The sequence below is a fragment of the Dunckerocampus dactyliophorus genome, chromosome 18 (genome assembly GCF_027744805.1).
Source record: "Dunckerocampus dactyliophorus isolate RoL2022-P2 chromosome 18, RoL_Ddac_1.1, whole genome shotgun sequence".
In the NCBI taxonomy this organism is placed as follows: domain Eukaryota; kingdom Metazoa; phylum Chordata; class Actinopteri; order Syngnathiformes; family Syngnathidae; genus Dunckerocampus; species Dunckerocampus dactyliophorus.
In genome coordinates this window covers 8824097-8840116 of record NC_072836.1, presented here as the reverse complement: position 1 = coordinate 8840116, position 16020 = coordinate 8824097, and the positions used below count along the sequence as shown (strand labels likewise).

Here is a 16020-nt window from a genome sequence, read left to right as displayed (position 1 = left end):
TCTTCTACTATTGAGCTACTGCAACCAGGGAATTTACCTTGTGGATCAATAAATTCTTCTTTGAGGTATTTTTTCCTTAGTCTGAGGATGTGTATATCTCTAGACAGAGTAATGCACAAATCACGAAAAAGGTCAATGTGGCTTCTCACATTCCAGTTAGTATTAGTTCTCACTCACTTAAAAAAAAACAAAAGAAAAAAAAATTCTGACTCACTTCTGCATTGTCGTAATAGTACGGTGGACCTAAAGGGTCAAATAGCTCTTTACTTATAGTAGAAAAACGCTTAACTCGTGTGCTGTCCAACCATGCAAACGTACTCCAAAGGACTTAAACTGTCTAGTTAAGTTGTGAAATGTTTTGCGTTCTTCAGCGAAACGTACAAGTGTATCTTACGTGTATGTAGAGAGACGCCTTCTTCGTGAGACGTGGATCATGTTGGAAATATTCGGATCCCGCCTCCGTTAATAATTCTGTGTTACAAATCTTAGAGAAGCACAGTTGGCCGGACACCAACACACGTCCTGTCACTCTCAACATGCGCTTCATAATTATTTGAAGTCTATTTTACAGTATAAATGACAGTTACTGTATAGAATAGACGCTGACCCTGAGACGTTCCTCCACCGTGAAGATGTACACACAGCATGTTGACAGTGTATCGCGACGGCGAAAGTAGACCTCACCGCTAAATTTCATCTTCTAATGTCATATTGTGTCCATTCAATGTGCTTCTTAAGTTTCCATCACTATATATCATTTTCAAATTCAACCAAAAAGGGTCATTTTACACCACCAAGGAGAGCGCTCTTACTGATGTGCAACGTCATGAAATGTTCTTCCTGAAACATGTTCCAGACAAACAACAGTTCCGCTTTCAGATGCTCCAAAATGAGTCAGAATAAAGTGAAGTAACATTTTTTGGGCAATGAAAGAGAAAATATACTTTAATATAACACAGGATTTTTTTTTTAAAGGATCATCATTTTTTTATACATCTCTTGTATGAACCATCAAATGTGCAGCCAAGTCCAAACACTCCAGAGAAATGGTCCAAAACCAAAAACACACAAGCGCCATAAAAAGCAATGGGAAAATGCTGCAAATAAAAAACGCTGCAATCACATAAACGCTGCATTATCAAAATGCAAAAGAAAAATGCTGCAAATGTCAAAAATACACACAAACTCCAAAAACAACTGTAAAGAAGTGAAAGATACTGTGCATTCTGACACATTATGGAACAAAATTGAAGCTTTCCAGCCTACTGGGGGCCATAATATTATACACTATTGGTTTGGTTTGGTTTAATTTTATTTAAACATGCATGAATCATCATTTCACAGTTCCACATGCCCAAAAGGAGTAGGGAGAAGCAAAGCTTATTTAATTCTACCCCCATCCATTCCACATCTTGTACAGTACATATTATTCACTTCCTGCATTCCATGTAATATTTTGTATATAATAATCAGTATTATAATAAATAATAACAAATAAAAAAGCAAGCATGACAGAACAATCAGTATAATGAGCAAGACTCTTCTGCCTTACATTTAGCAAACATCAACTGCTTGTATTGTATTTTGAATGTGCTCAGCTCTTCAAAAGTCAGCCAACTTTCTTCTGGGCATGTCCCACTCATGTCTTCAAAGGTGGCCATCCCTCAGATCTGACTCCCCTGGTAGCCTGGAAAACTTCTGTTTTGTTCAAAGAACATCCAGCATTTCTCTCATGCAGTTGTTTTTGGTGTTTGTGTGTGTTTTTGACATTCACTGCATTTTTGTTTTGCATTTGTTCTTGGTCCTGCAGTGTTTATCTGTTTGCAGTCTAATTTGCAGCATTTCTCAGTTGCATCCATTTTTGGGTGTTTATGTGTTTTTGACTCATTTCTCTGTTTGGAGGGTTTGGACGTCGCTGTGTGTTTGCCCCTGTCGGCCATCATAGTGATTACGTGGAGTGCGTGTCTGCATAATTGACATGAGATTGTGTAATCTGCCACCATCCATCCATCCATCCATCCATCCATCCATCCATCCAGCCAGCCTTTTTCTATGCCGCTTAACCTCACTAGGGTCACGGGGGTATGCTGGAGCCTATCCCAGCTGACTTCGGGCAAGAGGCGGGGTGCACCCTGGACTGGCCGCGAGTCAATTGCAGTAATTTGCCACCATGTTATTGTAAATACTGACTTTTACTGTTGCTGTGATGCCTCACGAGGACAATGGTCTATATTTGGAGTATGGCAAGGACAAAATCAAATGAATCTAATGAGGTATTGATTATCTTTAACTGTGGAACACCACTGTCTGGTGTGTGGCTGTCGAAGAAACCTTTTAAAAACGTACTTTAATTGTATTTAAAAGCCGCAAAAATATATCATATTTTACGTAAAATCCAGCCTATTTTTAACCACACAGAATCGTGTAATGCAGAATAACCGTGACACTGATAGAGATTTCCATACTAAACTGTCAATTTGAATACAAATTTTGCAGATAGGTGTTTGATTAGATAATAAATGTGCTTGCCGCCACTACCCTTAGGACATTTTCCACTTGATATTAAATCTGGTAACCAATTACAACATCAGAGAGAAAGAGAGAGACAGGAAGAGAGAGAGATTTAGGGGTGTGTTTTCATCGAACAGGCCAGTTGTATGTGGCAGCTGAACACTTTATGTTGATCCACAAATGGAGAAGAGAAAAAAAGGTAAGGCTTTGCTGTTATATAACGCAGAAGTGCATCAGTGAAATTTGTTAAAAAGTGGAGGACGGTACAAAGTACAGGTAACAACACTAATGAATGCGCATGTGTTTGTTACTTTTCCACAGGATCGTCTTTGGAGCTGAGGCTGATGGTGGTTGGCAGCAGTGGACCATCTCAGTTCCAGCTCACCAATGCCATCCTGGGAAGGGAGGAGTTTTCCAAGGATATCTCCAGTATTTCCGGCAGCAGGAAGATTTTTGGTGAGCTGGCCGGAAGACGAGTGGCCGTGATCAACGCCCCCAACATCTACGACAAAGACATATCTCGAGCCAAGAGGAAGATGGAGGTGAGGAGGTCCAAGTGTTTGTCCGTGCCTGGCCCGCATGCCTTCCTGGTGGCCTTTGACTTGGGCAAAATCTCCCCTAACGACATCAGGACCCCTCAGCTGATGATGAGGCGTTTCGGAAGACGCTGTTTGAGACACTGCATCGTGCTGTTGGCCTACGATGGGAACCCGGAGGGAGCTTCCTTGGAGGGCTTGGTGCAGAACACTGACTGGCCCTTGAGGCATTTGATCGAGGACTTTGGCGGCCGCTTTTACATTTTCAACAAGAACTGGAGGGAGCGCAACCACGAGCGAGAGATGCTGCAGAAGATAGAATATTTGGTGGCCTCCTTAGGCGGGGCCTGCTTCTCGAGTAGGACGTTCCAGAAGGCAGAGCGCAGCGTGAAGAAGGAGGAAAAGAAGCTCATGAAGAAGATGACGGCGGATAACGAGAAGGTGTGGAGCGAGCTGGAGAAGAAGTACTTGTCAGATGAGCTGTACCGCCAAAAAGACGCCCACACGGCCAGCGTCAGCGCCGAGATTAGGGCCAAGGCGGAAATAGACAACTGCTGGCTGAGAACATCCCTGGCCAGGGGGGTGGGGACGGGCGTCATGGTGGGTGCTGTCATGGGGGCGCTGGTTGGCTCCATAGAGGGGCCGGGAGGGATGGTTCTTTACGGCGTCATTGGGGGCGCGGTTGGTGGGTCGGCAGGGGGTGCAGCTCAGGTGGCCATTAAGCACATGGAGGACAGAGTGGCCCCTCCCGCCAGACTCAACTTCAATTCCATCTTCATTAATCGTTTCTTTGCAACGACTCGGCCATGACAGCTCGTTCACAACATTAGGTACACCTGCTCAATCTAACGAAACACAATAAAAGAGCTGTATTATTATTAATCAGACAATAATGCTGTTTTCATTAAAATAGTTAATTAAAATAATTCATTGTTAAATATTATTTAGAAAATTGCGTTTTCCACATCTTTATTTACACAATATCTCTGTTTTACAATGACAAAAATTCTTTGAACATTTAAACAAATGCAATATTGTTTTTAATTGAACAGAACTACAAGAACTAATGTACATAAAAATAACATAAAACAAAAGGTAATAGCAAAATAACAATAAAAGAAGAAAAAAAATCAGAAGCGAGAGACGAAATGCTACAAAATACTAAATAAATATCCAATATAGTTAATGCTGTTTTGTTTTTAAAGGAGAAAACTCTTTTAAACTCTTTTTTTGCATTTATGAACATAAAACATGGCCATTTTGAAATTTAAATTCATAAGAAAAAATCTAACATTTTTTAAAAACAAAAAACAAAATATATCTTATAGATTTGAATATGCACTCCGGTTTCCTCCCACATCCAAAAAAACATGCATGTTAGGTTAATAGGTGACTCTAAATTGTCCATAGGTGTGAATGTGAGTGTGAATGCTTGTTTGTCTATATGTGCCCTGCGATTGGCTGGCGACCAGTCCAGGGTGTACCCCGCCTGTCGCCCGAAGTCCGCTGGGATAGGCTCCAGCCTGCCCCGGTGACCCTAAAGAGGAGAAGGGGTATAGAAAATGGATGGATGGATACATTTGAATATGCCTGTTAATATTCCCATTCATCTCTCATGGCATTGAATCAACGGCAACTGGACTGTTCAGGTCGTCCTAGATGACTAGATAGGACAACAATTGTGATGAAGTCTGCTCGGATGAGAGGCGAAACGTCTTCCAAGACAACCTGAACAGTCCAGTTGCCATTGATTAAATTCCGTGAGTATAAATTTGAATATTACTTCTTTTGCAAATGCTTTGTTATGCTCACCACTTCACTCCATTCTTCATCAGTAATTTTGTCCATCCCTGATTTAAATATTATTATATGTAATAAATAATATAACAACGATTAAAAAAAATTAAAACCCAGCATTATTATGTACTTAATTTTTGATACAGCTCTTGGATGACGGTTGTTTTGGTGTACCTAATGAGTTGTCCATTTTTTCTTCTACAGTATCCAATAGGGCGAAATTATTCTGTACTACATGTTTGTTTTTTTTTTACATGGAACACCTACTGTGTGTATTCTGCTGCCAACATAGTGTTTTGCAGCCTGTATACACCATTTAGTTCAGCCTCCTGGTAGTATTTTGCGTGTCCTGCTCAGAGTGGAGCTCAGATAACATCTAGGGTGGAGTTTCGACAGAGAGTGCCATTGTTATTAGACTGCACACCTTGCCTCAGTGGAAGCATGAGCCATTATTAGTATTTCCCTGTTTGCTTGTGGAGAGAAGACAACAGACGTACCAGAGAAGCAACTGGACAGGACAGGTAAGGCTGCACTTAGAGTTAATTACCTCTCTTTTATTTGGAAACACTTCCCGGCAGGTGACTTTTGACATCATTCAGAATTGTCAGTTTCCGGGAGTGTGTGTCCAACCTGATTGTACAATGGAAGACATGTGTTCGCTGTTTAAAACGATTTTATTGTAGCTCCTGCTTGTGTTGTCGGAGCTCCTTTGGGTTATGTAATGATGTAATGTTCTGTGGCTACCTGTTTGTCCGCATGCTTTGCAAGCCGCATATTCTAAATAACTGCTTTCTTTCTCTGGAAGTCTACTGTATGTGGTACTTTAGCAGAAAGAGACAAAATCAAAAATAGACAATAGCTGTGTGGAAGATGGGTTATGGCAGGGGTGTCCAAACTTTGTCCACCGAGGGCCGCATACTGAAAAATGAAAGGATGCGGGGGCCACTTTTACATTTTTTAAACTACCTCATTAGGGATGAGCACCTACACCACTATCTGTATGTGTAGCTATTCACCCCTTTAAATTATTCATATCAATAGCTGTACTCGGAGTGGGTAGAATATTATTGTCATAATATTCTAACACTTAAAATAGCAAATATTTCATAATATTTTGACTTTATTCTCATAATATTCTAACTGTTAAAATTGCATTTTTTTGGTTTATTTCTCGGATTACAACCTTTTTTCCTTCCATTTTTTAACTTTATGCTATTTTTTCACAATATTATGACTTTACTCTTTTAATATCTCGTCCTGTGTAAAAATAACTGCTCTTTTTTCCTTTTTTGCTGTTTTTTTTTTTTTTTTTTAGTTTGTTTGGTTTGATTTTATTTTTAAAAAGTGCCGATGGCCAGTAGAAAAACAGCTGTGGGCCGTCAATGGCCCGCGGGCACGCACTTTGGACACCCCTGGGTTATGGGATGCTTTAAATGAAAACAACATCCAAACTAGACTGTATCTAAACCAAAATCTTCTCATTGTTAATTATTTTATACATGTTGTCATATGAGAAGTAAAAAAATTACTCCATGTAAATACTTAGAGGTCCCCTATTTTTAAAATGATGTTATATCAATAATATGCATCCCTAGAGCCTTTGTATGACCACCAAATGTGAGAAAAACCTCCCGGCAGGCTTCTCCACACATCTTAAAATAAAGCCGTCAGTCAGCTACAGATGTGGAAGCCGTAAGTTTAATCATTTTGTTTTTCTTCAGTGAATGGGCTAACCTTACCCTCTAATACTGTTGGAGACAGAAGTGGATAAACACAGCTCATTAGCATTAAAGCTACAGACACACAAAACAATGTCTTCCTATAGTAGGGCTGACTAAAAGCACTTTTTTAATATCTAAATTCCAGCATGAAGGCTAGATTTTGGCCATTTCCAATACACTATTGTGGGACCTCTGGGACAAGAAAAGTAATAACATATAGGACCTTTAACAAACTATTTTTGATTACCAAGTCAGCGCACTAAAACAGCCTCTTTTCCGATCTAATGACTTTCCACGTCCTGCCTGATATTTCCAGCCAGCCACAATGGCCTCGACCATCAGCCTCCTCCCTGAGAAGTCCTTGCTGTGCTCTCTGTGTAAGGACATCTTCAGCAATCCAGTCACCACACCGTGTGGACACAGCTTCTGTCTGTCCTGTCTCTCCGACTTCTGGACGCGACACCAGTCCAGATACTGTCCACGTTGCCGGAGGCTCTTTGCTGACAGGCCCGACCTCAGCGTCAACCACATCCTGTCCGACATCTCAGATAACTATAAGAAGACGAAGGCACAGAAACCTCCTGAGGAAGAGACGGTACCCTGTCCCTTTTCATTGCTGTTGTGTACATGATGGAAGAAAACAGAAAATGTGTGATAATGCTGATTAGCATTGTTTGTTGGTCATATTATAGCTAACAGGTTTACGCACAAACTTGCACAAACACAAGGGGGTATGCTGGAGCCTAACCCAGCTGACTTCCGGCGAGAGGCGGGATACACCCTCACCCGCAAAGGCAAACAATCATTCACGCTCACATTCATACGTCTGGACAATTAAAATCTATTAACCTAACATGCATTGGAATGTGGGAGGAAACCGGAGTACCCGGAGAAAACCCACTCACATACGGGGAGAACATGTAGGCTCCACACAGAGATGTCCAAGCAGAGATTGGAACGCAGGTCTTCCCGATCTCCAGACTGTGTAGCCAACATGCTAACCACTCTGCCACCAAGTGTTAGAAGAATATATTTTTATCTTTTTGCCATTTGAGTCGCAGTGAGGTTTGCTAGCATACAGATGGACGGGCAAAAAACACAAATATGGCACTCTTCAAGTTTTATTTTGATTTTGTTAAAGGAATGAATCAAGTTTTTTTGCTGTTTGAGTCACAATTGAACCGTTCCCTGTGTTTTCTGGAATCAATAATGGTACAGTCCTGTTGTATTACAGTATCCTCCACCAACCAGGAAGTAGTCTGTTCGCATACAAATGCATGGACAACAAACACAAATATGGCACTCCACAAGTTTTATTTTGCTTTTGTTAGACGATTTTTGTTTCTCTTTTTGTTGTTTGACGCACAATAGAATAATTCCCTGGGTCCCAGAATTGTTAATGTTACAGTCCTGCTGTATTATATAATTTCCATGAACCAGGAAGTAACCTGCTGGCTATCAAATGGATGGGAACAAATCACAAACATGGCACTCTACAAGTTTTATTTTGCTTTTTTTTTAAAGGAGTTAATCAAGTTTTTTGCTGTTTGAGTCATGATTGAACCATTCCCCGTGTTTTCTGCAATCAATAATGGTACGGTCCTGTTGGATTACACCATCAACGAGGAATTGCTCGCATACAAATGGATGGACAACAAATACAAATATGGCACTCCACAACTTCTTTTTGTTTTTTGTTAGAGGATTTTTTCCCTCTTTTTGCTGTTTGAGTCACAATAGAATCGTTCCCTGTGTCCCAAAATTGTTAATGTTTACAGTCCTGCTGTATTATAGTTTCCATGAACCAGGAAGTAACCTGCTCGCTATCAAATTGACGAGCAACAAACACAAATATGGCACACAACATTTTTGCTTTTCTTAGAAAGAGAGAGAGACTTTTTCCGTCACAATGGAACTGTTTCCTGGTTCCCGGAATCAATAATGATACAGTCCTGTTGTATTACATCATTTCCATGAACCCGGAAGGTAGCTAACTAATGGACTAGCACACAAACACAGACCACTTTTGTTAAAAAACAGAATGTCTTGTGAGGGGTAAAGTTTGTAATATTAAGGACAAAATAACTATCAGATCATCTCTGTATTTTGTTTACAGTCACTAAGGGACATATTTGCATCGTATCTGAAGATTGCTTTGTTATGCTGTTGAAACAACCACATTTGTGAAGAGATCATATGGACACACTTTTCTGTCGTTTAAATCTTTTAGTGAAAAAATGTCTGGAAAATGTCAAAAGTACAGCGCTGGTCTCCTGCTCGCATCAGCAGGTAGTGCTGAAAACTAGGAACTGGCTAAGCTAAATGCTACGCTTGAGTCACGCACATGCAGGGGCGTTTATTCCTTCCTGACTGGATCAGTATGTAATTATGTGTTGGCATTTAACTGATTGCGTATTCTAGTAAGCATGCAGCTGGTGTGGTAAGGTTGCCATGCAACCTGCAACCTGTGCAAACAGGAAAGTGAAAACAGTGCAATCATAGAATAATTCAACAGTACTTCATTGGTACTGTAGTGGCCGAGTGGTTAGCATGTTGGCCACACAGTCAGGAGATCGGGAAGACCTGGGCTCGAATGGGCATCTCTGTGTGTAGTTTGCATGTTCTCCACATACATGCGTGGTAGTCCGATTTCCTCCCACATGCATGTATGCACAAAAACATGCATGTTAGGCAAATTGGCGACTCTAAATTGTCCATAGGTATGAATGTGAGTGTGAATGGTTGTTTATCTATATGTGCCCTGTGATTGGCTGGTGACCAGTCCAGCACAAAGTCGGTTGGGATAGGCTCCAGCATACCCTTGCGACCTCGTGAGGGTAAGCAGCATAGAAAATGGATGGAGGTGACATCATCTGTCAGCCTTTTACATGCAGTTTCTTATGCAAAACCATGTTGTTGATGATGTCTGTTTATTATGTGAAGGTTATGGATGTTGAGCAAATGATTCAGGAGAGGCTGCAGAAGATAGAGAGGTTAAAAAGTTCTCTTGAGCTCCAAAAGGTTGGTTGAAAAACACCTTCATAATTCCTGGAACATATTTTTTTTTTTACCACTAATGTACATATATTTCTGTGGTGCAATCAGAACTCTTACCTGAGAGAGGTGCGAGAGAGCCAGAAGGTCTTCTCGGCACTGGTGAGCGCCATGGAGAAGAGCCACAAAGCGCTGGTGTTGGCCATTGAAGATCGTCAACGGGAGGAGCAGAAGAAAGTGGATACTCTGGTGAAAGAGCTGGAACAGGAGATTTGGGAACTGAGGAAGGAGACCGCTGACCCGACCCCTGACCCTCCAAGTCCTGATAAAGCTTCCAATCAGCAGGAGGAATCAAAGGAGGATATCACTGTAGGCACCACCTCCTTTTTTTTCCTTCTTCTTCCCATGGTAAACATCAGTGTAGATCACCTGCGTGTTCTTATGCAGAATGTTACTCCCACTGGACGTCCAGTCCAGATGAAGGATTGGTCCATGGTTACCATAGAAACAGACCCATGTGTTGGGGTCACCAGGAGAGCGTTGTCCGAAATGATGGCGAAGATAAAAGTGGAAGTCAACAGGCTCTCCAAATCAGGTCAGGAATATACTTTTTGCATGTTCCTAATGAAGCAATTCCTGACCTAATCCGCCTTTTATTTAACAGAACTTAGGAGAATAGAGAGATACATAGGTGAGTCCTTACCTGCACATATACATTCACTTGTGTTCATTCGTTACTTTCCACTGCTCCTCTTTGTCCATAGGAATGAATGGAAATAGAAATAATCTGTTCCGAGGTCAAACTGTTGGTATAACGCAATGTTTTTCGTAACATTTTACCAACCTTAAGGGTAAAAACAATATAACACAACAAATGGCAAAGGTTGATTTGGGTCACAGATGGGTTTCACGCATATCATTTGTCCAAAATTCATAATTACCTGTATATTAAAGGTTTAAAATCTAAATTTAAATTCTTTTAATAAAAAAAATTCTGATTTAAATAAATATACATGACAAATCTTAAATAATAATTAATAAAAATCTGTAGCTAATCATAAGAACAATTATATGCAATAAATAATAAATACATTTTAAATATTGTAAATTGATTCTTAATTAAATTACAAGTACATTTACAAGTGTACAAAAATAAGTTAACCAATAAAAACGTTTAAAAAACATGGTGCCTTAACTTTGATAACGACACGTATCCTGTTCCTGTTTATATTCTTCTTTTCTCACGTTCTTCTATCAACGCATCTTGTTGGGTCTGCTCCTTCTTTTGAGTTTTGCAAGTGAAAGCCTCAAAAAGCCAAAGAAAAAGCAGCGACTCTCCTGACGTCTCTCCTGAACTGATAGCATACAAATGCTAACGCTTACTGTTTCCCTGTGTTTACAGTGGATGTCAATCTAAGCGCCAAGACCGCCCACCCGTCCCTTTCCGTCTCCGATGACAGGAAGCAGGTGAGGCAGACAGACAAGCGACACGAGGTACCCGATCACCCCAAACGCTTCGACCGTGTGGCCAACGTCCTGGGCAAGGACAGCATCAGCGGCGGGAGGTGCTACTGGGAGGTGGGGGTCGGGGAGAAGATGGAGTGGAACCTGGGAGTCGTCCGACAGTCAATCAACAGGAAGGGCAGGTTCACCGTGTGTCCCGCTAACGGTTTCTGGACGTTGAGCTTGAAAGCGGGAGGGCAATATGTCGCCAACACTGCTCCGGTGACCATGGTGGCGCTGGAGCAGAAGCCCAGGAAAGTGGGCGTCTTCGTGGACTACCCCGAAGGCCGCGTGTCCTTCTACTGCGCAGAGACGGGATTTCACATCCACACGTTCACGGACACATTTACGGACAGCCTGTATCCTTTTTTCAGTCCTGGGAGACTGCATGGGGGAAAGAATTCTGACCCTTTAATCATAAGCTCTAGTTTTTGCAGCATCTAGATAGAATGTAGTAATCCTCCTTGTTATTGCTTGAAGCATTTACATCTTACATTTAACATCTCAAGGATACAACGCCAATGAAGGACATTATGGATGTCCCTGCGTGGCCACAGTGGGATTGTGATGGAGCCGAGATGGGGGGGGGGGTTTAGCAGCCAAACAGCGGGTTATTGTGTTCATCCACCAGGCACCGGGAGACACATTCACACACACTGACACACACTTTCTGCCCACTGCCACGCCGCCTGGGCATGCATCCTCGCCACTTCGGTCCAGAGTGTCCGCTCGAGCTCACCTGACCTCTGACACAAAGCTTCATTTGACTCTGGACTCAACTGAACTGTCAGGGCTTTGGACCGAGTGAAACTGAGCCACAGAGCGCGAGGACAGTCCAGTTAAAGGTAAAGAGAATGAGTTTTTTAATGAAAATATTAGAAATGACAGCAAAAGATGACTTTCTATGTATTTGAGTACCATCCACCAAGACTAGGAGCTGGCCTCCTATTGTAGATAGAGATTTTTATACAATCCATGCATAAATCATTGAGAAATTAAGGAAAATGTCCACAAAACAAAAAATGATTAATTAAAGAATGGCTCCTCTTTGTTAACAAAATTTGGTGGAAATACACTTACATTTTGATATTATTATTGGTGAATTATTATTGATTCTTTCTGTGTATTTAAATGCCACCCGGCCATACTTTGCAGCTGGCATCCCATTGTAGATATCCATATCTATTATTCAGTATCATTTTTAATCAAATTCATGCATTCATTCTTGAGAAATTTAGAAAATATGCCCAAAAAATACTGGAATCCTGAATGTTTTAAAATGAGCTCCTCTTTGTTCACAAAGTTTGACAGAAAACCCCTGAATTTGATGACATTGGTGAATTACTGACTGAAAATGCTACCATACCTGTTGTAGATATCATCTGCATATGCCCGGATTTGATCTAACAATGTTTATATTATTTATTGACAAATTAAAAATGTCCTGTTGCCAAGTGCAAAAATCCTGGAATTCTGATGTTTTTTCAAAAAATTTGGCAGAAGTACCTATCCATGCTATTCAGTGAGATGTTGCTTTGTAAAAAAAAATATTGTTTTTTCACAAAATGTAGTAGAAATGTTGTCCCATTATTCAATGACTTATACATTATTGACCCAGATTGTAGGATGATATCAAAAATAGACTATACAATCCTGAATCCACTTTTTGTCCATATCCATAGCTATTTTTTTTTTAAGTCAAGAAAATGTCAAGTTTTTCTAACAAATATCCAGCCAAGGTAATACAAATTCTATATAAAGACTTTTATTATCTATATGATTCTATTACATCTAGAGTCAGATGCAGAACCACATATAAGCTATTTTTTTCAGTGTTTGGTAGAAATACCTGAATTGTATCATGCGATTCATGAGGTATCGACTGAAAAATGAGGAAAAACATGAAAAACTACTTATGTAATATTGTAAACAACAGTGGAAAAACTCTGGAAAACTGGTTCCACACTTTTTTTATCCATTTCCGTAGGTAAATGTTTGGTTCCAGTACGGTTTTTGCTGACAAATAGCAATGGCGACAACCTCTTTGGTAGAGATACTGCATATTCGAAGGCTCCTGTTAAGATTATAAAGTATAATCTGGATAATTTGATGCACAGAAATGGTCAAATGTGACAAATAAGATGCCACTGGTCCTGGCTTGTACTTGGCCCACACCAGCATTGCTCCATGAAAGCTCGCTTGTGTTCTGCGTCGCTTCCCGCTCGTCGAGATTACCCGCTCTGGCCGTCATGGAAGGCGTAGCCCACCACCCACAGCCTCCCCGGTCAAAGACGGCCATTCTCTGTCTGTGTACTTCTCCCTGGAACCCACTAAACTAAATATTTATGATAACTATATGCATGTTGGGGTTTGCATGTGTGATGTCACATTTGTTTGTTTTCTGGATTCTAGATCTCCTGGTTTCAGTTCAGTGACATCATCACCTAAAGACAAAGCAGTGGAATATCAAGACTCAACAAGAAGAGACTTACATAGAACCAAGAGAAATCACATCACAGTCTGCCATGGCAACCACAGGCATGCAGCTGCTCGGCCTCATCATGTCCATCTTGGGCTGGGTGGCCGGAGCGGTCGTCGTCGCCGTCCCGCTGTGGCGAGTCACCGCCTTCATCGGCAACAACATTGTGACAGCTCAGATCATCTGGGAAGGCCTGTGGATGAATTGCATTGTGCAGAGTACGGGTCAGATCCAGTGTAAAGTGTACGATAGTCTGCTGGCTCTGCCTAGCGACATGCAGGCTGCCCGGGGCCTCACAGTGCTCTCCATCCTGCTGTGCGGCGCGGCGCTAGCTCTGGGGGTACTCGGGGTAAAGTGCACCAAATGCATCGGCGTTAACAGCCTCAAGGCCCGCATCGCACGTATTTCCGGTGTCCTTTTTGCCATCGCTGGGTTCCTCTTCCTGGTGCCCGTCTGCTGGACCGCCCACTCCATCATCAGGGATTTCTACGACCCGCACGTGGCAGCCCCACACAAGCGTGAACTAGGCCCGGGTCTCTACATCGGCTGGGGGGCGTCAGCGCTGCTTCTTATTGGGGGGTCTCTGCTGTACGCCGGCTCCAGTCCGCCTGGCATGCCCGGTTCTCCCACTTTTAGCAGCGGGGAGAGCAGTCCTCGCAGAGCGCCAGCCTCACAGGTCAAAGGTTACGTCTAACATCTGAAAGCAAGATTCCTCCAACAAGCCTGATTCACTCTCCTCTTGATTTGAAGTAAATTATTTCATATTTAATGTTGCTCTCAGGCTTAAATAACCTTTTCTTCTCTGTCAACGTCCAATACAATAAAACATTTGCTCTGTAAAAATGTTAAAATGTGCCTTTTCCCATTTTAGCAACTCACCCTTAAGAGATCTGGTGGACATTTTGTGCTACTCAGTTTTTTATATGTATTTTCAAGCAGTAGGTACTAGAATATGGAGCCAATACAGGTGACATTTGCCAAAGTATATTCATTTTAGCCAAGAAGTTACACATTTGTTGCTTGCGACCAAAAATGTCCCATTTATTTAGACCACATTTGTGCCTACATAAACTAACGCAATCCTTTACGTTGCTACAGAAAAGGCAGGTGCGTGTTTGGAATGGTGTGTACCGTATGTTGTTTTCACGTTAGCTTTTTTTTTTTTCTACAAAGAACAGTGTCAACATCTTAAGTGATCCAAGGGACGTTTTGTGCCCTTCACTTTTTTTTTCAAGCAGTACGCACAGCCAATCTAAGTAAAACTTGCCAGAGAATAGTCATTTTTACAACATTTTAACCAAAAAGTGACATAACTGTTCCTCGTGACCAAAAATGTCCCTTTGAAAACCATTAAAAATGCCATTTTAATACCACGTATGTCTTAAGATAAACTAATGCAATCCTTCATATTTGGAATACTGTATATGTTGCAATCGATGGAATACCTTAAGAATACAATGACCTGGATGAATGAGAATATTCACAGGCATGCCGAAAAAAGTTTGTTTTTTTCACTTCAGCTTGTTACTTTTTTTTTTTTTTACATAAAAAACAGTGGAGTTGTGCAAACATCGTAAGCGATCCAAGGGACATTCGATGCCATTCATTTTTTTCAAGCAGTGAGCATATGTAGCCGATATAAATTAAATATGCCAGACCATAGCCATTTTTACGCATTTTGTTTGGAATGGTGTATACTGTGTGTTTTTTTCACATTCTTTTTTTTTCTATAAAGAACAGTGGAGTTGTGTAAACATCTTAAGTGATCCAAGGGACGTTTTGTGCCCTTCACTTTTTTTTCAAGCAGTATGCACAGCCAATCTAGGTGAAACTTGCCAGAGAATAACCAAAAAGTGACACATTTGTTCCTGGTGACCACATATATCCCATTAAAACCATACAAATGCATTTTTTGATACCGCATTTGTAAAACATACCGGCCCAAATCCTGAAAATATCTTTAAAATTGATACCGCATGTATATTTCAAGAAGCACGTTTAAAAGATTGAGTTGTTTAAAGTGGAAAAACATATTAATATATTTGATTTCAACAGCATTTTTTTGTCCAGAGGACCCCGAGCTTTTCTTTTAAACCTGACACAGTTAAAAAAAAAATCTTAAAAATGTAATTAATTTCAGGGCAGAATAATAATAATCAAATAGTCAATTAAATGTATTTTATTTGCATAATTTCTTCTGCCAGAATGTTGTTTTTGCATCGTCTCCACTGTAGCAGCCAAGTACAGACTAACACAATACTCACTTGAGGATGCACGACAGCAGGCAGCACACTAACAATGTGTGCTAGTGTTCCAAGTGCCAGGTAGTGACTCATACGTGACCGACGTCAGCCTGTAACAAAGTTGATGGACACACACTGTGAATACTGTACAGTGAGGCAGCCTGTACGATTTTATTGTATAAACGAGGTCTGAATGCTTACCACAAGCATAGAGTGGTCAGATTTCAAGTGTTAAT

The 16020-nt window shown here is 41.0% G+C and overlaps 3 protein-coding genes across 5 annotated transcripts in view; 2 read left to right on the top strand and 1 right to left on the bottom strand.

The window, feature by feature from the left end:
* Nucleotides 1-821, bottom strand: part of epn3a (epsin 3a) — a 29975-nt gene extending 29154 nt beyond the window's left edge. For 2 of the 3 annotated variants that reach the window (XR_008566798.1, XR_008566799.1), the window contains exons 1-2: nt 608-821; nt 395-484 (exon numbers count right to left, since the gene is read on the bottom strand). The gene's annotated coding sequence lies outside the window, so the exon portion shown is untranslated. The remainder of the gene's footprint in view (nt 1-394; nt 485-607) is intronic. The other variant, XR_008566800.1, reaches the window with a different exon arrangement.
* Nucleotides 822-2657: 1836 nt separating this feature from the next.
* LOC129171426 (E3 ubiquitin-protein ligase TRIM39-like) lies at nt 2658-11506 on the top strand. Its single transcript, XM_054760069.1, has 10 exons — nt 2658-2710; nt 2833-3850; nt 5137-5149; nt 5225-5365; nt 6882-7160; nt 9509-9586; nt 9671-9928; nt 10007-10154; nt 10224-10250; nt 10962-11506. The coding sequence occupies exons 1-10, from the start codon at nt 2692-2694 to the stop codon at nt 11504-11506; spliced, it is 2526 nt and encodes an 841-aa protein (XP_054616044.1). The 5' UTR covers nt 2658-2691.
* A 253-nt stretch (nt 11507-11759) lies between these two features.
* Nucleotides 11760-16020, top strand: cldnk (claudin k). The gene is made up of 2 exons (XM_054758890.1): nt 11760-11907; nt 13475-16020. Exon 2 carries the CDS (start codon nt 13588-13590, stop codon nt 14233-14235), a length of 648 nt encoding a protein of 215 aa, XP_054614865.1. The 5' UTR covers nt 11760-11907; nt 13475-13587; the 3' UTR covers nt 14236-16020.